The sequence below is a fragment of the Micropterus dolomieu genome, linkage group LG08 (assembly GCF_021292245.1).
Source record: "Micropterus dolomieu isolate WLL.071019.BEF.003 ecotype Adirondacks linkage group LG08, ASM2129224v1, whole genome shotgun sequence".
Taxonomy (NCBI): Eukaryota; Metazoa; Chordata; class Actinopteri; order Centrarchiformes; family Centrarchidae; genus Micropterus; species Micropterus dolomieu.
In genome coordinates this window covers 1,881,508-1,903,641 of record NC_060157.1, presented here as the reverse complement: position 1 = coordinate 1,903,641, position 22,134 = coordinate 1,881,508, and the positions used below count along the sequence as shown (strand labels likewise).

At 40.6% G+C, this 22,134-nt stretch overlaps 1 protein-coding gene and 2 non-coding genes across 4 annotated transcripts in view; all 3 read right to left on the bottom strand.

Annotated features, from left to right (window-relative positions):
• Nucleotides 1-22,134, bottom strand: part of itpr3 (inositol 1,4,5-trisphosphate receptor, type 3) — a 104,288-nt gene that overhangs the window by 31,742 nt on the left and 50,412 nt on the right. For both annotated transcript variants that reach the window (XM_046055563.1, XM_046055565.1), the window contains exons 21-28: nucleotides 20,198-20,342; nucleotides 19,956-20,100; nucleotides 17,152-17,354; nucleotides 13,623-13,743; nucleotides 12,500-12,554; nucleotides 12,133-12,298; nucleotides 8,045-8,203; nucleotides 3,677-3,751 (exon numbers count right to left, since the gene is read on the bottom strand). In XM_046055563.1, coding sequence (XP_045911519.1) covers nucleotides 3,677-3,751; nucleotides 8,045-8,203; nucleotides 12,133-12,298; nucleotides 12,500-12,554; nucleotides 13,623-13,743; nucleotides 17,152-17,354; nucleotides 19,956-20,100; nucleotides 20,198-20,342 — 1,069 coding nt within the window. The remainder of the gene's footprint in view (nucleotides 1-3,676; nucleotides 3,752-8,044; nucleotides 8,204-12,132; nucleotides 12,299-12,499; nucleotides 12,555-13,622; nucleotides 13,744-17,151; nucleotides 17,355-19,955; nucleotides 20,101-20,197; nucleotides 20,343-22,134) is intronic.
• On the bottom strand, nucleotides 9,668-9,740 carry trnak-uuu. The gene has a single exon. It is a non-coding gene; the product is annotated as a tRNA-Lys (tRNA).
• trnak-uuu lies at nucleotides 21,632-21,704 on the bottom strand. Its single transcript has one exon. It is a non-coding gene; the product is annotated as a tRNA-Lys (tRNA).

The window sequence follows — 22,134 nt, the reverse complement described above, 5'->3', positions numbered from 1 at the left end:
TGGTTGAAGTCACAATATCAGCTTTAAATGAAACCAAAGCAAATAAGTCTATTCCATCCATCCATCCATCCATCGTCAACCGCTTATCCTGCATACAGGGTCACGGGGGGGCTGGAGCCAATCCCAGCAGACATTGGGCGCAAGGCGGGGTACACCCTGGACAGGTCGCCAGTAAATAAGTCTATTCTATATATTTAATTTTACGAAGCATAAAGTATGAGAGGATCTCATTATTGACTTAAAGAATTTCACTTACAATTCCATGCATTACTTACTGTGTGGATGAATTAATGGATTTTGGGTTGAGCACTTGAAGAACAATCCCATCGATTTAAGTTATTTTAGACTTTATAAACTTCTGGGGTTCCCCAAGGCTCAGTGTTTGGCTCATTGTTGTTTAACCGCTTACATACTGTAAATTATTTTCATCAAATTGTTTTTTGCTGTGGAAAAAATCTAAAACATCTTATTGAGACTGTTGTGAAGCAAATATTTGGTTTGATTTGAACAAAATATAGCTGAATTTAAGTAGGACTAAATCCATAATGCTTCAATTCACAGAGCAAACTTAAAACAAACACAGCTGAAATTGAACAAGTAAGTTTTCTTGAGTGTCCACTTTTCTTTAAGTGATGCTGGAAGCCACATCTAAAATGTTTTAAAGCTATTATGTCTAAGGCGATTCAAAAATAAGGATTTTCAAAATCAGGCATGACAAAGGTAATAATACAAGTTTTACTGTTCACTAAAACTTCTGTGTATTACTTACCGTGTGGACGCAGGGAAGAAATACAAATTACATTTCCATACAACAAAAGTTAGTCATGTGAATTGTGCACACAACCTCTAATAAATGAACCCACAAGTCACAAGGGTAAGCAAATAAATAAATCACTACCTAAAAGTATCCAAAAGTTGTTTAAAACCATAGAAAACCAATATATTTAAAAGGAATGTGCATGTTTAATAAACAAAGAGTGAGGACTAATTTAGTTAAAATCTATATTTCTGTTACATTGCTTTTATCCAAAGCATCTTACATTTGAGGAACAACATACAAGCATCAACAGAGCATCAAATACAGTAGAGATTTACAACTGATAATACATACTAGTAAGAGCGATAATAAATACTAGTAAGAGCTAATAGCACATATCACATCACTGGGGTTAATACCTAGGGAAGGAAATAATAGTTAACAAAAAGTGCAATCAATACAAGATAATTGTAGTGGATAGAAGAAGAAGAGCACAGAAAGTGCATGTTAGAGGTTAGGGGTTAGAGGTGTTATAAGAGAAAGGTTTCTCGGAAGAGATGAGTTTTCAGGAGCTTCTTGAAGTTAGAGAGGGACGCCCCTGCTCTGATGGTGTGTGGTAGCTCGTTCCACCATCGTGGTGTCACAGATGAGAACAGCCGGGACTGAGGTCGCTTTGTGTGAAGGGATGGCAGAGCCAGGCGGCGTTCGTTGGAGGAGCGTAGCGGCCGGGAAGGAACATTAACTTGTATTATGGAGTTTAGGTAGATGGTGCAGACCCAGTAGTCACTCTGTATGCAGCATTACTGACTTGAATTTGATTCTGGAGGCCACGGGGAGCCAGTGGAGGTCACAGAGTAATGGAGGGACATGAGTCCTTTTGGGTTGACTGAAAACCAGACTCCCTGCTGCATTCTGAACCATTTGTAAGGGTTTCACCGCACGAGATGGAAGACCTGCCAGGAGGGCATTACAATAGTTGAGGCGAGAGATAACCATGGCCTGTACCAGAAGCTGGGTGGCATACTGGGTGAGCTAGGGCCTGATTTTTCAGATGTTGTATAGAGAAAAGCGGCACGACCGAGAGACAGCAGCAACATGGTCTGAAAAGGACAGCTGGTCATCAATCATGACACCCAAGTTTCTCACCACCCTGGTTGGAGTGATGGTTGAGGAGTCAATTTGTAGTATGATATTATGGTGGATACATTACTTGGATTATTAATTATTTAGTTGAAGGTGGCAGGCCTTCATCCATGCAGATATGTCTGAGAGGACAGTCCGAGATCCACGTCGAGACACTGGGGTCCTCTGGCGGGAAGGATAGGTAGAGCTGCGTATCGTCTGCGTAGCAGTGGTAAGAGAAGCTGTGCCAGGAAATTGATTGGCCCCGGTGAGGTGGTGTAAATTGAGAAGAGAAGGGACCGTAGCACTGAGCCTTGGGGCCCCCCTGTGGAGAGGCAGTGGGAGGAAGATAATTGTCCTTGACGCAACACATTGTAGGAACGCCCAGAGAGGTAGGATTCGAACCACAGGAGTGTTTTACCCGAGATGCCCATTGCTGAGATGAGGATCCTGTGGCTGACTGTGTCAAAGGCAGCTGATAGGTCAAGCAGGATAAGAACTGAGGATTGGGCTGCAGCTTTAGCTGACCTTAGGGCTTCTGTCACAGACACAAGAGCCATTTCAGTAGAGCGGCCACTCCTAAAACCAGAATGAAATGGATCTAGGAGGTCATTCAGTGAGAGTTATTCTGAGACCTGTTGGAAGAATGCCCGTTGATAGCTTTGGATAAAAAGGGTAGAAGTGAAACTGGCCGATAGTTCTCAACTTGAGTAGGGTTGAGGGAGAGCTTTTTGAGCAAGGGTGTTTCAAAGTAGTCGGGAAGGTTCCCGAAGCCAGAAGTATCTATCACGAGTTATTGTAGGGACAGGAAGTCTGCTGAGTTTGTTTTGTCTAAGTTAAAAGTCTGAATTCATGTAACGAGGTACTTAAACATTATAGCATTTTTGGATCTTTTCTGAAAAGATGGCTGGCTGAGGATGAAGTGTTTTAGTGTTCGGGATAAAACTTGAGGCAAACAGAATACAACTGAATATAAACTTAACAAGTTCCAGCTGTCAGTTTAAAATTGTATGATACCTTAGAGTGGAAGTAAAGCTGCACCAGTCATAAGACTAAAAGGCTGAAAGATGATGATTCTGTCAAACAACAGCAGGGTTCAAGAGTTGAGAGCACTTCGCAGTAAAATGGTCGGAATTAAAATGAATTTTATAGATAATTTGATTAAATTCCTTTGTGCCAGTTAGTGTGATTTGCTGGCAAGGCTTGTGATTATAAATATTAATTGTTTGAAAGCTCATTAAGCAATTTAAGAAAGTACAAGATAATTTAGACTTTGGAGATTGGACACATAGCGGCAACAACTGAACATTTGGAAGACAAAATCGATCAGACGAAAGAAGAGGCAAATAATCTTTTTGATTGGCTGAACTTGATAATGTACTTTTAAACAAAACGAGGAATGTGGATTATGTCCGTCGTTTCTTACAGTGTTGTCATGTTAGGAATGGATCATTTCAGAGTCCATGTAAGCGGGAGAAATTTTTATTTTTGTTTTGTATAAAGATAGATTTAAAAACAATCTTTATCCTATTTATTCACACTTGTGGAATTTGACATTATTGTCTGTGGGGTGGAAATAATTATTAAATGTAATTATTCTGAGCAATGAAAGCAACCATTGCTGAAGAGACAAAGACAAGCGCACCACATCAAAGAACCTCATCAACAGAAAGCGACATCACAGTCCTGCCCACATTTATTGATTGACAAGTGATCTGTTGGAAGCACACTGCAGAAAAACATCACAGCGACGGTGGAGACCGAAACAAAACAAAACAGATTACCAAGTGTTCTCACCTCTTTGACTCTCTGGTAGTTCTCGTTGCCCTTATCCAGTTTCTCATTCTTGGATGTTGAGTCTTCAGATGCCCCCTGGAGGATGCAGAGGTTAAGACAGCATATGCAGTTCTCTCTGGGTATGGTACTACATTATACACACTTGAATCACAAATCAAACTATTACATGAATACAGTATATGTGTTTTGATCCTAAACACATATACGTGATAATAAATTTTGGGCTGCACATGAAGAAATGTACGTCACGCTGACCCTCAGGTACCCTTGTAGCTAACTGAACTTCATTTTAACTAAATAAATCTGATGTTAAAAATAAACTATGCGAATAGACAAGCCATCTCCACACCAAAACTACTTCTTCCTGGCCTTTGGTTATTGATTGATAGTTAGTTAGGAACTTTACTGCCCAAATTATAAAAACTTGTCTCGGGCCTCATGACACAGCAAATATTGTGGTGTACTTTAAGCCATGTCTTCAATTTTGAATCTTTGAATGGACCTCTGAATCACTGCCCACATTTCCAATTTGTTTGGCAATTCAAATAGGTCTTAAAAATAAATCAACCTATAGACCTTTATAGACGGGATAAAGAGTAGGGATGTCAATTTACCAAGTAGCTAGCTACAGCATCAAGTGGCAAGAAGTGAGCATAAGATGTTTGCAGCTGTACATTGTCGCGATAACCGTAAAATGTAAATACCATGCTATTGACAAGCCAACCGCAACAACCGCTATGTTCATACGTTCTTTACACTTCAGTGCGTGTTAAATGAATAAATCACTGCTTCAAAAATGAATGGTTTAAGTGCAAGAACGTATCGCCACAGGCTGTCTGTGACAAGACTTCAAACTTGGAAGCTGTAAGTTTTGCCATGTTTTATGTTGTTTAACTGTTTATTTTGTTGATTTGTTGAATGTGAAGGTAAGGATCGTGTGAAAAAAACACGCTCAAACTTCAGAAAGAAATTTGCTTAGCAACAGTTGTGTGACTTCGACAAGCACCTAGTAGCTATATACACTTACTATGCATTATTGCATAAATGAAGTAATTGCAAAAACAATACAAAAATGGCAATAATACTGCATAAAGGAGCTGTTGAACCACAATAAATCACCGCAGAGGAAATTACTTCACCGAAACAGCCTAGCTTGTTATTGTAAGTCAGCTTACAGAAATAACAACTCAACATCTATCTGCTTTGATTATCGTGGTAAATGTTAATAGCTCCAAGCAACCGCTACCGCAGTTGCCGGGTGGACCAAAACTGACTTCGCAGGATTGATACATCACTCACTATTGAATGGTTTGGAGCAAAACAAAAGAAAACAACCCCCCTCTCGCAAACAGAAATCAACTAAAATGAACACAATATCAGACTGAATGATGAAGACAAGTAAAATGGTAGTTCAGTTTGTTTAAATGGATTATTGCTTGTTAAGTTGTTGCTTTAATAGTTTGATATGCAGTATAAGTGTGTATAAGATATATGACAATGACAAAATGGTGCTATAAAGACTTTTTAGGGGAGAATTATACCTTTATTTCACAGTACAAACAAACAATAAAGTGAGAGAGAGAGAGAGGCGTGACATGCAACAAAAGTCCAAAACCCAATGTCAACCCAGAACCATGTAGTTGCACCTAAGACACCAGCAAGCCCCACACCAACGTTAAGTACAGTTAAGTTAAAGAACCGGGATGCAAAGGTTTGTTTAGTTTGAGTTTTTAGTGGTTTAGTTTTATGAGTAATCTAATTATTAAAGTATTTTATTCCAAAAGGATTGCTCTGTTTCTGGCTTAAATACAGACTTTGAGTTAGTAAGGGCTTATACATTGTTAGTTCTTCTACAGTTATTTACAGCAGCTTTGAATGTGGCTCAGTCATCTAGATATGAAGATCCCACCTACAAGTTCTGAAAAAGAATGTCTTTAAGTGTTAAACAATAATCATGAAGTAACATTGACCTCATCTCCCTTAATGAACACTCTCTCAAAGCAAAGCTGTATGCTGATGATACTGCCCTTCTCTCCACCTTCTCATCTCTCTTTCCCCCTACTTTTTAATTCTGTGTCCAATTTAGAAAATTTGGAAACAAATTTGACCCAGTCATATCAGTTGTGGCAGAAGAATTTTCATGTCCAGACACAGGTAGATATTGGTAAATAATAATCAATTTATTAAATTACTAAATAATTCTAAGATGCCAACACATGTCAGCCTCCACAAGTATTCATTAGGGTGTCAAAACAAAAGAATAACTTTACCTTGACCAATAACATTGCAGGTGATATGATATATGCCAGCAGTGACTCACATGAACATCATTGTGAACAGAAAACTAAAACAGAGAATTCTCGAGTTAGTTTTGTTGTTTGACACCTTGATGAAGGTTTGTAAAGGTTTATTTGCATTTGTTTATTTTTTTTATATTTAGCTGCCTTACAGTTTTTCACAATTGCTAAAACACTAACTTCAGGTCACTAAGACATTGTTTGCAAATCTCATCCACTTTTCTTGCAAAACTCTAAACACATTCTCACTCATTAAAACACATTTTGCACTGTGAGGCACTTGTGTTGCAAAATGGTAAATACATGCGGCAAAAGTAAACACAACTACAACACAGCTGTCATTGTTTACACACAACAACTCAGAATTCTGCACACTTGTTTCTAATCATGTGATCAAACCAAAATGTGGTCACGTCACTGGCCAGCGTATTGGCATTGTCACACTTTGACCAAGCTTTAAGTATGGAAGCGACAGGTTCTTTACTGTCATTTGACCTTGGGGCTATATAACACTGAACATGTCTTACTTTTCTGGGTTGTCCTTGAATTTTTGTGCTTGAACGTGAGCAGCAGGATCATCGGCCGGCAGTACTTCCTGTCTACGGGACAATGTCAGCTTTCACTGTGGCGTCCCACTAAGCAAGTGGTTCAGTGTAAACCAGCAACCAGTGATTCATAAATGCTTACCTTCATCCTACAGCCCTTAGGCTACTTCAATCCAACAGAAGAATTTTTCTCTGCCTGATGGTGGAAGGTCTATGACCGAAACTCATTTACTACGGAAAATCTCTTACAGACAATGGATTTGGCCTGTGGTGAGATATGTGAGGAGTGTTGTTACATTAAGGCATCATCCAGCACTTCCGAAGGTTTTTCTCCTTTGCTTTTTGAGTGTAATGTGCTTTCCATTTATAGTTTTCTTTGTTGCTTACTGTATTTGAAAATACAGATATCCAATACTGTATTACTTAAGTGTAATTTATACTTCTGCGTCGAATCGATGGTGTAGGTGACGACGTAGGCTACGGGGCTACGCAGAGGCTACGCCGTCGCCTGATGTGCACCTCCTCAAAAATTTAACTACACGTCGAGTCGACAGGGACCGTAAGCTCTGTGATTGGTCGGCTGGGTAGCCTCGCAATGCCTCCGAGCCGACCGGAAGCACCTCGCTCTCTGAAGTAACATTTACTAGCGGCCAAAACGGCGGCTGTAACAGTGAATAAAAATATTTGACCGTCGCAACCCGAGCGAAATGACTCGCTTCACTATCAGAATGTGGTCCATTCGGTCGGTAACATTAGAAAAGGCAACAACAGCCGCACATATACAATTTTACCGCCATTGACGTTACTGGAGTGCTAAACCGGAAGTTAGCCTGCTCTGCAGCAAAAGTTGCTGTAGCGCTACTGCCGACTAGCGTTTGGGGGTGTAATTGCAGAGTGACGGACACACCTATGCACAAGTATAAATGCATGGCTACGTGCGTAGCCTACGGCATAGGTACGCACGTAGACCCTACGCAGGAGTATAAATGGGCCTTTACAGTATTTACAGTATACTATATATTTACTGTACTAACTTGTGATTACTATACTTTTTAAATTGGAAAATGTGTTTCCTCTACGCAAAAACAATTTTTCTGTAACTACATGCCCTGGACGCTGTGTTCTCAATATTTTGATGTAGTGTTTAAAGAATGCTCTGTAGTGTTTTGCATATTGACTGGCTGTGTTTATGTTTTGAAAGCATTGTTTGATTTTTCAGCACAGATCCAATGGTTTTGAAGCAAGTGTTTGATTTTGCCAGAAGAGTCAGGGGTTTAGTGAATGTTGTTTAAAGACTGTGTTTTGTGTTTAAAGTTTTGAGAATATGGGTGAAGGTTTCAATAAATGTGTCTTAGCAATTGTGAAAACCTGTAATACAGGATATTATTAAGCCAGATGTTGGGAATTTTACATATTCACATGTGCTCCTCCAGTGGCCTCAAAAGTGTTTTACTTTTTTAATATCATGCCTATTATATATATAATAGGCATAATAGGCAAAAATAATCATGTTTTTTGCTCCTCACCTCTCTACTCTCCTTCTTGTCTTTCTGCCCATCTCCTCCACCTGTGCTCTTCTTCTCCACCCACAGTTCAGATTTCTCCACCAGCGTTCGGAGGCGATCCAGATCCGTCTTTATCAGCTTGTAGTTCTCCACATCATTGGCTGAGATGAGCAACTGGACCTGCGGATGCACAGAGAAACATCTGGAGGATTAACGAGTGCCCTGCTTTTAATAAATGTTTTTAAAGTGCGTCAATAAATCCTAAATTGTAACCCTAACCCTGGGTCATCAGTGCGCATGTGTAGGCGTAGCGTGTATGTGTGTGTGCAGAGGCAGCAGAGGAACACTTACTGAAGAGACGGAGCTCCAGCTTCACTGGTGTTGTGCCGAGTTGTCCGCACCTCGCAGGACTTGCAGATAATTTATTACCGTTGATGAACCACACAAAGAACATTATATCGTTTTTAAATAGCCGGCTACTTGAAATAGACCCGCAACAAACCGCGACGTGCATGCAGTTGTGAGCAGCACAGAATGCACGGAACTCTGCACAACACAGGTGACTGACAGGCGAGAGAGAGAGAGAGAGAGAGAGAGAGAGAGAGAGAGAGAAAAGGGTCTTCAAAAAGCCTCACTTTAGCTGGGAATGTACAGTGTAAATTGAATGAATAGAAACTGCAGCTCTGCAACTTCTCAAGATTAAAGTGGAGCCACCATGGCAAGACTTGATTCTGATTCGACTATGTAAATCCCTAGTCGGGGACAGCCCTAGTACCCTGCACATAATGGGTTGGTAAGTCAATCTGTTTCTGCATTTCCTCTTATACTGATTCAAAATCATTCAGATTAGATTCGCTGATTTTGATAACTGATTTAGATCAAATGCTATCAAACCTTAACCCTACATCGGTGGTAGTCATATTGACCCGAAACTACACCAACACAAAATGTCTTGTTAAGGACAATTTGTACTTCTGCGTCAAATTGATGCCGTAGGCAGATTGCAAAAGAAGTCTATCACGTAAACAGGGAGTTGAACCCTGGATCCTAAGATTAAATTAGACGTTCCCCTTAATAAGTCTGTTTTATCCAAAATACACAATTCTTCCGTCCATGAATGATAGAATAAACTACTTAAGAGCAGAACTTGTTGTTCTTCTGGCACTTTTGACAGTTAACAGTCATCTTAAGGTCCATAACCAAATTCTTCTCACAAGGATAGGGTCGACCCTGATTTGCATGTAGCCTGGGAAAACCCCAACGGCTTGCAATCAGATTTATGATCTGACCAGCAGAGGCACAAATATGTGGATGAAAGTGTCCTAATGACTAGGGTAAAGTAAACGGTCCTAATGCATCATACTTCCATCCATGAATGACGACGACAACAGGCACAATAAACTAGTCGCCTTTCTTGGCAGTTAGAACACAATATATGTATAATCTTTACTTCGCCAGGCAGTCATAGCACAGTCTGACATGTTCATCAGTCTGACAAAAAGCCCATTAAAAAGACTTAGTGCAAACTTCCAGGGAGCCTGTTTTTTTGGTGGAGCTAAACTGGCATGGTTACCATAACACTGGGTAAGTGCGGAACTTGTTGTTGTTTTGGAATGATGACGATAGCAGGCACAATAAACGAGTCGCCTGAACAGGGACTTAAACCCTGAACCCTCAGATTAAAAGTCTGATGCTCTACCGACTGAGCTACCCAGGCTTCAAGAAAATAGCCCTCTCGAGGACATCATCAGGTTACGTCAAAATCCCAATTTATATGATAATACATCAAGAATCGGCGGCACTGTGTTGCAGTGGTTAGCACTGTCGCCTCACAGCAAGAAGGTCACGGTTGCCCCGGCCTTTCTGTGCGGAGTTTTTATGTTCTCCCTGTGTCCGATTCTCTCCGGGTGTCCCACCATCCAAAGACATGCAGAATAGGTTAATTGGTGACCCTAAATTGCCCTTGGGTGTGAGCATGAGTGGTTGTTTGTCTATGTGTGGCCCTGCGATGGACTGGTGTACCAATGTCAGCTGAGATTGGCTCCAGCCCCCTGCGACCCTTTATGCAGGATAAGTGGTTGATGGATGGATGGATGGACATCAAGAACCAGGTGGATAGTGTACATTTCTTGGAAGTTTGTATACAAGAACTGTATAGTATTTACTTCACCTCCATGTGATCTCACCACCAGTAAAAGCACATCTGACATGGCTCAAAATGTTTATTCTGACAAAAAGACCCTTAAAAAGAATTACTGCCAACTTCCAGGCAGCCTGTTTTTGTGGTGCAGCTAAACTGTTATGGTTAGAAAATGACAGCTTAGGGGCAGAAGTTGTTGTTCTTCTGGTACTTTTGACATGAATGTTTCTGGAATGTCTGCAAGTTCTGTCCATATGCACCATTTTTCCATCCATGAACGATGACGATAGCAGGCACAATAAACTAGTCACCTGGACAGGGACAGGAAGTCTGACGCTCTACTAACTGAGCTATCCAGGCTTAATAACTCACAGCCTACCTCAATACAATACAAACAGCACTTCCCATAATGCACAGCTGTGTATTTGTAGTAGTCCTCCATGGAGGGGTGTGTAATAAATTACTTTTCTGTTCAATAGATAGTGAATGATTATGAAGTGACCTGTTTTCTGCTACTGATTAGGTTATTTATTCAGTGAACACTGGGACACTGATGAGTCAGCAACCCAAGACACAGTCCCTAGGCAGTGCATGATAATGACATCTACAGTAATATACTGAGTGTAGTTAGGCTGCAGTTTAAAGAGTCCATAAAAAACACTGCCATCCATAAAAATAAATCTTTGTCAGTATAAACTGAAAAGTCAGTTTCTCATGACGGCAAGAAATATGTCACTACAATGAAAAAACATATCAACGAGGAGACAGAAGTGAGAAGAATAAAAGCATTACTTTTGTTAATGAGGTTTGGTGCGCTGTCTGGAATCTCAAATATAACAATTAATGGATAATTTTGTTGATGGCCGGCCACTAGGTCAGTTTTATAGTTACAGCTTCTCAATTGGCATATGTAATATTAAGTTTATTATATGACACATCTGTGAGAAGGTTCTGTGAAAGGTATAATTGTGTTACTTTCAATTAGTGTACATAGAGCATGGGTTGGCCAAACTACGGCCCACAGACCAACTGCAGTTTTATTTGGTGCTTTAAAAAAAAGAACAACACAACAATATGGCTTGAGTTTATTTCTAAGAATTTATACAGAACGTACATTGCACATCCTAGAGGCAACACTACTTGACCTACAATGATGGATTACTAGTGGTTGAAAACATTTAACACAGTTGATTAAACAGTGAATGCTGAAATTGACTGTCAGGGTTTGGTTTAAGTCTGGCTGTTTCCTGTTTTATTTTGTTAACATCCGTGGCCAGTTCTAGCTTTGTTTCCTGTTAGTTGAGATTATGCCTGTTTCACCTGTCTGTTCCCGGCTCATTTGGTGTCAGCATTTATAGTCCTCATTTTCCTTTCAGTCTTTGTCGTCTTATGTGGTCGTGTCGTCTGCATCTGCCTGTACCTTTGGTTTTGAGCGATACCAGTATGATTTATACTTTTCCTTGCCTGGTTTTCTGGATATTTGTATTTTCTTTTGTCGATGGACTTTGGACATTTGCTTTACTTGTAGAATTAAATTGTTTTGCTGCACTGCTCCATTTTGGACATGTTTGGACTGTTCCACCTGTGAGTTTTGACCCCCTTTGTTGGTAATAAATCTGTTAAATTCATCCAGTTGGTCAAGTGTCTGCAGTTGGGCCTTAAACCTGTTTTCCTACCTGAGCACAAGTCCCTTTTCTGACAGTGACTTACTGTATATTTGTCTGTGTATGGCCAATAATCAAAAAGTTTGCCCACCCCTGGCATAGATGCTCTCTGCTATTCCTTCACTTTCCTTAATTTACTGGGAAGTATGTGAGTTTGAAGATAAGATTTTAAGGAAAATGTATTTAATTTTGGCTTCTGGTTGAAAGTCATTTTCCACCCTAAGACTGTGAACACTTTTAATTCTGTGTGTGTGTGTGTGTGTGTGTGTGTGTGTGTGTGTGTGTGTGTGTGTGTGTGTGTGTACCTGTTTAAATGTGTGCAGCACTTCCTGTCTCTGGCTGAAGTGTCTGAAGAGCAGCTGCAGAGCTCCAGACACAAGAGGCGCGTAGTCGTGCATGGTGAGGTGGATCAGCACCCGCAGGAACATCCGGCCGCCTTCATCATCCACCTCCAGGATACTGTTCCCCTTCCTGTGAATATATATTTATACACACACACACACAATATTTGATATCTATATATGTATATCAATATATATATCAGCTTTTTAAATGTCCCACCAAGCTAATATTGTTCAAATGTGATGCAGGTTTTATGAATAAACCTTGTGAATAAATATGTACATTCTGATGTCCTATATATGCGTCGTGTACATGTACAGCATCACATACCCGACACCAAACATGGCCTCTGCCTGCTCTCCAATGTGCTGCAGGTTGATGGTGGCTGAAGAGGGACAAACACACTTGCTATTAAACAACAGGATTACATTTGCAGATTATTCGCATTCACACGCAAATAGGTAATTTTTTTTACAAACACAGGAAGCACATGTGAATCACTTGGATGGGTCTCCAAGGGTCACCGCACATTAAATTCAAAGGGGGAAAAACATGTGGTGTAAACACTGTCTCGAGTTTTCTTAGGTTCTTTCTACCTGTTTGCATGTTGACTGGGACGTCTGGAAGCATTGGGAGAAGTAACAACACACACATTTACTACACTGCAGGATGTGTGCTGAGGTAGATCACACACACATACAGGTTCATCTCAGAAAATTTCAATATCAGGGAAACGTTCACTGTGAGCACCAGAACCAAACCTTTGCAGGTGTTTTGAGTTAATTAGCTGATTAAAGCTTTCTTTTGTCTAAAATTCTAATACATTTTGAGATACTGGAGTCTTGGTTTCTATGAGCTGTAAGCCATTATCATCAAGATTAAAACAAAAAAAGGCCTGAAATATTTCACTTTATGTTAAACGAATCTATAATTTAAGAACGTTTCACTTTTTGGATTAAAGTATAGAAGAAAATTAAGTTTTCCACAATATTCAAAATTTCTGAGTTGCACCTGTACAAAAGATAAGTTCCATTTCATTATTCAGCAGCATAAAACATTAAAATGCAAACAAATAAACAGACAAAGACAACTGAACTGTATACACAATATCTAGTTAAAACGCAATAAAAGAGTATAGACAATACAGTTAACATACAAAAAAGAACAACAAATTTAAAATGTCACAAATTAAATAAGAAAAAGATATTTTCATGAGCTACAAAGTATCTTTACATACAATAAATTGTACAGTCTTACATTAATACGTGGCGGATATGTGGAAAAGTGGAAATGGATAAATGGATAAATTGTTTTATACTCAAAACACATACTCAACAAAGGAAAGGAACTAAATTCAGCAGCAAGTTGTAATTTTTGGCACGCGTTAAGTTAAAAAACAATTGAACTGTAAATGAAAGAAGAGACTGAAAGAGTGCTCCCATCGTGTTTGTACCTGCATGCTCCAAATTAGTGGTGGCGTCAGCGTCAGCCATGGGATAAACATCCACAAACTCCTTCTTAAAGACAGACAGCAGGAAGGAGAGGCGGTAGTCCAAACGAACATTCAGGATGAACTGATGAAGAGGAGACTTAGGCTGAGTTAAAGCTGCAACTTTTCCCAATAAAATAAATCCATGTTGCAGTATCAGAGTGTTCATGATTGTCAGGTCAGGGATCGGGCTACGTTGTCTCAACAGATGGTGAATTCTTTCTCAGTCTAAACATATTATTATTTATTATTATTTGAAAGGAAGAAATTACTGCTAACACGATAACATGTAACGTATAAAGCCTTAAAAATGTTTTGTTGCGTTCCTCAACCAAGTAGCTGGCATGGTAACAAGGTGAACAAGAACTGCAAGCAGTTGTGATAGGGGTCCAAGCCACCCGACGCCAGCCGCGGCCCTTGCCCTGCGGAGGCCACGCCTGCCCGCTCCACAGATGACGAGTGAGCTGAGGCGATGAACAAGATTCCTCGCGTAATGTCAAAATCCTATGTATTCGAATTACATTGCTTTGCAGTTTGCAATAACAGCGCCGCCAATTGTCCGAATTGCATCAAATGTCGCATGCGTTGTCGGCGGCCCAAGGTGAAGAAACGAGTTTCATATTAAAGGGACTGTGGTTATGGAGATATAAAATGAATGTATGTCTATGAGAGTCATTTGATCTCAATGAACAGCGCCACCTAGTGGTCAATTGACACCAAATTTAATACAGCCCGTCGGGCAGGCGTGCCGCATAAGGCCCCCAAGTTTAGTGTACATCAGACACACTAACCTAATGACTTCCTGTTTTTTGTGTTTTGGCGTTTTGTTAGCTTATAATTGGAACAGCTTTTGGCGAATCAACCTGGGGACTACTTAATTTTATCAGCTTCATCCAGAGATGGTCTGTGCCACGTTTGGTGCCAGTGGGACTTCCCGCTTCGGGAAGAGTTAATTAAAATAGGTTTTCCAGTTTTCGCGATTTTGCTGGGAAAAAAAGTCTTGACGGAAATGGGAGTGGCCTATACCAGGAGATTCAGTTCGATCCCCCGCATAGGTTTTTATAAGGTTTTTGATATGCGCCTTCGTATGTGGGAGGTCCAAGCCCAAATGCGTTGACCTTCCTTGTAAAGCCCTGGATATACTTGCTTTTTATCAATGCGGGATACACATGGCAGCTTACGCAAACGTGTAGTTAAAAGCAAGTATATCCAGGCCCTAACACCGCCTACAGGTTGATGATGTGTGCAATGTTTTTGCGCCTGGTGGTAAAAAGCTGATTTAGCAAATTACCATAACCTCTTGCTTTTGAGCTAAAGGTATTTTGCTAGTGGGCTCCCTAACTAACATTGGTTCATTAGCTAATCTCAATATGGTGTTGAAGATATTTTATTAAGCATTTAGCTTTAGAATGATGTCTGAATATTCCATACGACTAGCTGGATAACTACTAAACACTGGGGTAACGGTTAACATGTTTAAGATGCTAATGTTCCAGATTTTTAATGGTCAAGTACAATGAACTTTTAGGGTGCAGCCTTCTTGCTCAGCCTCGTTGCGCTCAGGCTGCAGCCTTCGCATTTTGCAACAACACACACACCCGGCCAGTCGAACAGTGTTGCTAGCAGGCCGTATCAGAGGCATAATTTAGAATGAATAGCATATCTGACTGAGGGACAATGACGCCTTTATGGATTTTAACAAATTGTTGCTCGCAACTGCACTCAGGCCTGATAACATACAAGACTAGACACATGAATACAAAGGGCCTTTGCAAGAAAACTTCCACTCTGAAGGCTGTGAAGGTCATCATGTGATACATTACACAGCACACAAACCTGTGCTTGTGTTGATGTTAACTCTCTTTTGTCTTATGCACTTATACACTTCTTGCTAACATCAAGATGATGTCTTATTGATCAGTGTCACATTTCAGTCTTATTTCTTTAGAAGTGTTTTATGGCAGATTACACTATTGTTTTAAAATTGATTATGTGTGGATGTGGAGGTGGAGAAGGTGGGTCCTACCATAGCGAGACAGGACTTTATAAAAAATAAAACGGAGTTTGAGGAGTCTGCTCCCGGGACCAGCTCGGACACACAACTATTTGATGTATTTGTTTGAAATTATCACTAAACTCCATTTGAACTTTACTGGAATATGTGTCTCATTTAAAACAATACCATTTATTGAGAGGACAACAGTTCATCTAAGTCTAAGTTACAGTTACATCCAAGAGAATGAAGTGTGAGAGTGAGGGCCCTTTAGGCCTCCGGCCCGGTCTGAGGCCTTAATCTCCCACAGTAGTTAGATAGCATGTGTTACCCAGAGTTAGTCTTCTCACTAGCTGAACTTTAGCGTATTAATGTTCAGATTTATCAGTATCAAGTTATGTACGTTGCCAGTAATATCCTGAGATATGATCTAAATATAGCGGGGCTCGCCAATAACGGTGGTAAAAAGTAACGTCGGGACAGTCGAAATAGCAACTCACTGGCCCGATCAACATTAGTAGCCTATTTAAAAAAATAAAAATTTAAACGCAACATCCTGCAGTTGTTTTGCAGCTCATGGCGCGCATCGTTTCCCAATCCAAAGCTGTAGTGACGTGACGAGTGGTTGTCAAATGTTTTTTTTCTCTAATCTCAATCAAGCGGCAACCTCTGGGTCTGAAAGTGAAACCATGCAGACGGAATTCAAAGGTGTAATTTACACTTTTTGAATGTATATTATTGTGTACTGTAAAAAAAACGTACAGTTTTTCTCAATTAGTTGAACACTATAAGCAGGCTTTTGAACTAAAATTTCAAATTCAAACTCCATTTTTCAAAAAGCACACCCTTTTCTCTAAACTCTGCACACAAATCCCTACATTTCTCACTGCCTACACCATGTGGTCATCGAGAAAGCACTAACATTCAATATTGTTCACTCAATCAGCACACAGCTACCCAGGTGGAAACACAAACGGTCATAATTGATAACACACCAATCAAAAGCTTCGATAGATAGAAAATAGGGCCAGAGTCACTCCAGTTTTGGAATAATGGATTCGGAGAAATCTGAAAAAAAGAGGTAAAGGACACCTAAGGGGAGGAAGAGGAAGAAGAGGTGGAGGAAGAGCAGTATGGAGAGGAGTAAGAGGTGAAGAAGGAGGAAGAGTAGAAGAAAAACTAATAACCAGTTTTTGTACTATTGTTTTGAATTTCTCTCACCAGTGTGTCAGACTGTGTTGCAGTGTGTGTCATGTCTGAGGGCAAAGTTTTAACAAGACTGAATGAGTTTGAGTGGAAAGCTTCATTTTGACCTGAAAATAGGATGTTTGGGGAATTGGGTGAGAAGTTGTGGATTTGAGTTTTGGGAAAAAGAGGCATCATTTCAGGAAATGTGTTTAAGCAATCGAGAAAAACTGTAACATTAAAAGCATCACAAAGTACACAGCTGGATTGCATTTGATACATTTTATATAATAATTTTTTTATGGTTTCACTTACCTGTAATATCTCCAGTATCTTTAGCTTGGTGTCCATCACTGTCAGGTCCATGTTGTCGATACTATCTTTACTCGCTCTCTGTCCGTCAAGCACAAGACCCGCTGCTCTGGCCCCTGAACCTGCAAACATGGACTGCTTCCTGTTGAGGACCATGGTGGACATAATCTGACCCATCCCATGTATGGAGCGCTTCACGTTCTTTCCTTCAGACAGGGAAGAAAATAGCAACGTATTATTAGCTTGCAACATTAGGCTAGAAAAGTAAAACCAAACAATCTCACACAGCGTCCATCACATGATTTGGTCCTCAGGGCCCCATTTCAGAAAGCAGGTTTAACAAACTCTGAGCTTAAACCTAAACAGCAGATCAGAATAAGTTCCGTCAACTCTGAGTATGCTGAACCTGATGGAAGCGCGTGCGTGGGGATGAAAAAAAGCCTCATCAATGGAGCTCCGATACTACGATTCACCATGGCAACGGGTAAATAAAGGCAGAGCCTCCATTATAATCGGGTGGAGCTAGAAATATGAACGCGTGGCAACGCGGACCATGATAGGCTATTTATGTGAAAACGCAGGAGTGGAAGAAGGATCAATACATTAACAATATTACATTTTATACAGCGATGCTCATTCATCGTTTACCACACTGGGATTTCCTTAACGAATGATAAAGTGCTGGAATTCTCCTACAGCCCATTACGTTCATTTTACAGTTTTTCTCGAAACTCTAAACGCAATTCCACAAACATCCTTTCAGGTAAAAATGAATCTCTCCCCTCAAAACCATTCAATCTTGCTGAAAAACCAAACTTTGACCTCAGACATAACACACACACACACACACACGCACAAACACACACACACAAACACACACAAACACACACGCACACACACAAACACAGACACACACACACACACACACACACAAACACAGACACACACACACACACACACACACACTCGCACACACACACGCACAAACACACACACACAAACACACACGCACACACACAAACACACACACACACAAACACACACACACTGCAACACAGTCTGACACACGGGTGAGATTAATTCAAAACAATACAACACAAATTGGTTATTATTGTAGTAATGTTGCGTGTGGTTCTCCCCCTCAGAAACCTTTCACATGATGAACACAAAAGAAATAACAAATATTCTCGTTCTCCACCTCCTCATCTTCCTCCTATCCCATCTCCTCCTCAAACTCCTACTGTTCCTCTTCCTTCAACTCTTACTCCTCTCCATGTTTCTAGGTTGAAACTGACTGTTAAGTTTTAGACGTCTATTTTACATTACTAAAATCTTGCTCATTTTGTATTTAATGAAATTCAAAATTAATTTAATGAAGCCGTTGCCATGGTTACTATCCATAGTAAGGGGTCGCTCGTCTCCCTTTCTGATCACCGGAGCAAAGAGCGAACCCGCGGGGCCGAGAGACTACGCTGTGATTTTAAGAACGTTCCTAAGACCGACATCGTCTCCAACACTAACCAGCATGCAGTGTGTAGCGATCGGTGTGGCGATTGATCGCTTTTGTTTATCTCCCACACGCCGCATCCAGTGTAGCCTGCCGAAGCCTCCCTCCGCTGCTTGTTTGGGGAGACTGATTTTCAGGCTGATAAACATCCCGCCCCTCCTGTGACCCAGGGTTTGACTTTATTCAGAGTCAGTGAGCAACTGACTTTCAAACTAATAATAGTAATAAAAACTGCGTTAACTTGAGATAAAATAATTGTCGGTGTTAATTAATTCACACGTTAACGTGCCCAGCCCTAATCAAAACAGATTCAGACTATGCAGCTAATAATGGAAAACTCACTTTTAAACTACATTTATTTGTTTCAGCTGCACCACAGTCATCCTCAGAAATATCCACATCATATCTGACATGATAACTAGACTACCATACTGATGTTCCTCTCAGCGCGACTACACTATGAAAGATTGCAGTTTTATACAGATTACTTTAAACAGTGATTCCTGCAGTAATGTAGCTCAGTGCTTCAGTGCAACTGTTGCCAACCTGACAGCTGCCTTAATGTCCACAGAATCACTGTGTTGAAGAAGGACAGTGTAAGATTTTATTCTGTGCTGAGGATACATCCACGACGGCCGGAGATTCTCTTTGATTGATCATAAAAGCGGTCATGTTCAAGATCATGTTTGGGTAAAAAAGCTAATAGCCTATCTTACCGGGATTTCGATGTTTCTAAAGATGAAAATGCGTTCCAATATGTGCTTTAATATGGAAAGTCTGAATGGGGAAATGTCAGACAGCCGCTTCATGCTCCGCAGGAGGAGAGAAACTCAGTGTTTGTTGAAGTAAACCTCCTCCCAAGCAGGTCAGGTTCACGGCGTAAGTTGCCGGGGTTACTGATATAGAGTTTATCTCAGTCTCTGAAACTGAAAACCCAGCATTTCCCTCATCTCAGGCTTCACCCACTTTCTGAAACAGGCCCCTAATCTCATCAGGAAAGATCCAAACAGACAAACAGCACCATACATATAAGGCTATACACTCAGCTGGCCCCAGCACCTGCATATAAATTACAATTGTAAAGGTACACAATCCATTCCCTCCAGGATTTTGCGAACTTTTTTTGTGATTGTTGCAGCCTAAAACTGATGAAGCCGTTTATTCTCGGCTTCATCAGTTCTATACATACATCTGCACCAATTCAATCCATTGACGTGACTTTGACGACTCTCACAAGCCGTCATGTGACTTAATGACTTAACTCACTTAGGTGACAATGTGCAACCAGAGCTGAAAGTACCTGATCCATCATCATTGAATAGAATCCCAGTGTATCCAGGATGGGGTCTACAGTCGATGATGCCCAGCAGGGTTCTAGTGAGTCTGAGAAGCTCAAAGAAACTGTAGAAACCAAAGTAGATCAAATGTCTGGCCAAACTCACCACCTAAAGAAAAAAACAACAGAAAACAGGAGACCAGTTGAACACTGAAGGATGGAGAGAGACCTAAAATGAGAGAGCAAGCAGAAGAGTGAGGACGGACCTCGTATGTGAGTTTGTTTTTCTCCTCGTCGTGGAATGGCAGCTCGTCATTCAGGACGTTGTTGAGATACTCCTCCATGAAGACCATTGTGTTGGAGAAACGGTTCTTCTTGTTGTCCCGGCTGTCGTCCATGTTGGAGTCATAACTGCGGATGACACACATTACAACAAATCACATAAAAAAGGAGTCTCCCTGTACATTAAAAAACTTCATGATATTCCTGCATATTAAATGATCTATAAAAAGAGAGGCAATAGACTGAATAGGTAAATATTTATCGCACTATAGACATATCGCACCCACAATACACAATAAATTCGGCTGAACTGCAGATATTGCAGTTTATGCAGATTTTAAAAGACTGCGGTATGCAAATCTTTAATCTGTCCTTTCTACAAGGAAATGATGTAACAAAATGCAAATATTACCAAAACACCATCACCGCGGCAGAATTGGTACTATCTTGGAAGTTTGTAATTTATATTCTTTGCAAAATCTGACATGACTTAACATCTACGTATATCGCAAATTCCAACACAAAACCCACAATCATTTAGAACGACGTTTCAAAGTGTTACCACCTTCAATTAACCTGCAAGAATCCAAATGTCCAGACCTCCATGCACTTTACACTCTGAAAACACCAGGAAACCTGTAAAGGCAGGCGGCTCACCACACACAATTCAATCCGTGAGCATGCGCACTTACAGTTTTTCTCAATTGTTTACACACAAATTCAGGTACTTGAGACACAATGACCACAACATGTAACTCATTCACCAACCAATTCTGATAACAAGCACAATTCCTGCTTTACACTCAAATTGCAGTTCTAAAACACACATTTTTCAAAACACTACACACAATTCTCTGCTTTTGGCACAAGTTTCATGCAGCAAAAATCTTGTTTTCACAAGGAACACTGCCATTCAAATATGCACACTGACTCATCACAAGGGCAAACACCCGTCACAGTTTTACAATTAGCAATCAGAGCTTTAGCATAAAAGGGCAACAGGTGAGCTCTTCAATGGAGCAATGGATGCCAACATTGGAAACAGAGGCAGAGCCAGAGGAGTGAGAGTGAGAGTAAGAGTAAGAGTAAGAGTAAGAGGAGGAGGAGGAGGAGGACTGGGGACGAGTTAGGCCATGGAAGGCCAAGGACCGTAATCTCTGATGAGAATCAAGCCACGTTGGTTGATCATGTGGTCAACCACGGTCTACCAATGAGGGAGGCTGGGCAAAGAGTACAGCCAAATCTGAGCAGGTACACTGTAGCATCCATCATCCGGACATTCCGAAATGAGAATAGGTAAGAAATCTACTCTCAAAAGCAAATTGCAGTACTGCATATAAATACCGTACTCAATGAGTACAGTATTTCTTGTGGACTGCGACGGCTTGCAATCAGATTTATAGTCAGCACAGGGATGTCGCCTGAACAGGGACTTGAACCCTGGACCCTCAGATTAAAAGTCTGATGCTCTACCGACTGAGCTACCCAGGCTTCAAAAAGCAGCGCTCTCGATGAAACAGTCTCGCTAACTCCTAATCCCAATTTACATACTAATACACCAATAGTGCACTTTCTTGGCAGTTAGTACAAAAGACATTTACAATCGTTACTTCACCAGGCAGTCATAGCACAGTCTGACATGTTCATCAAAGTCCGACAAAAAGAACATTAAAAAACTGTTATGGTTATCATAACACTGCGCAAAAGTTGTTGTTCTTCTGGCACGTGGACAGTTAACAATGAGCTCAAGGTCCACTACCACCTTATACCAGACTGGAAAGGGTCAACCCTGATTTGCATGTAGCCTGGGAAAACCCCAACGGCTTGCAATCAGATTTATGATCTGACCAGCAGAGGCACAAATATGTGGATGAAAGTGTCCTAATGACTAGGGTAAAGTAAACGGTCCTAATGCATCATA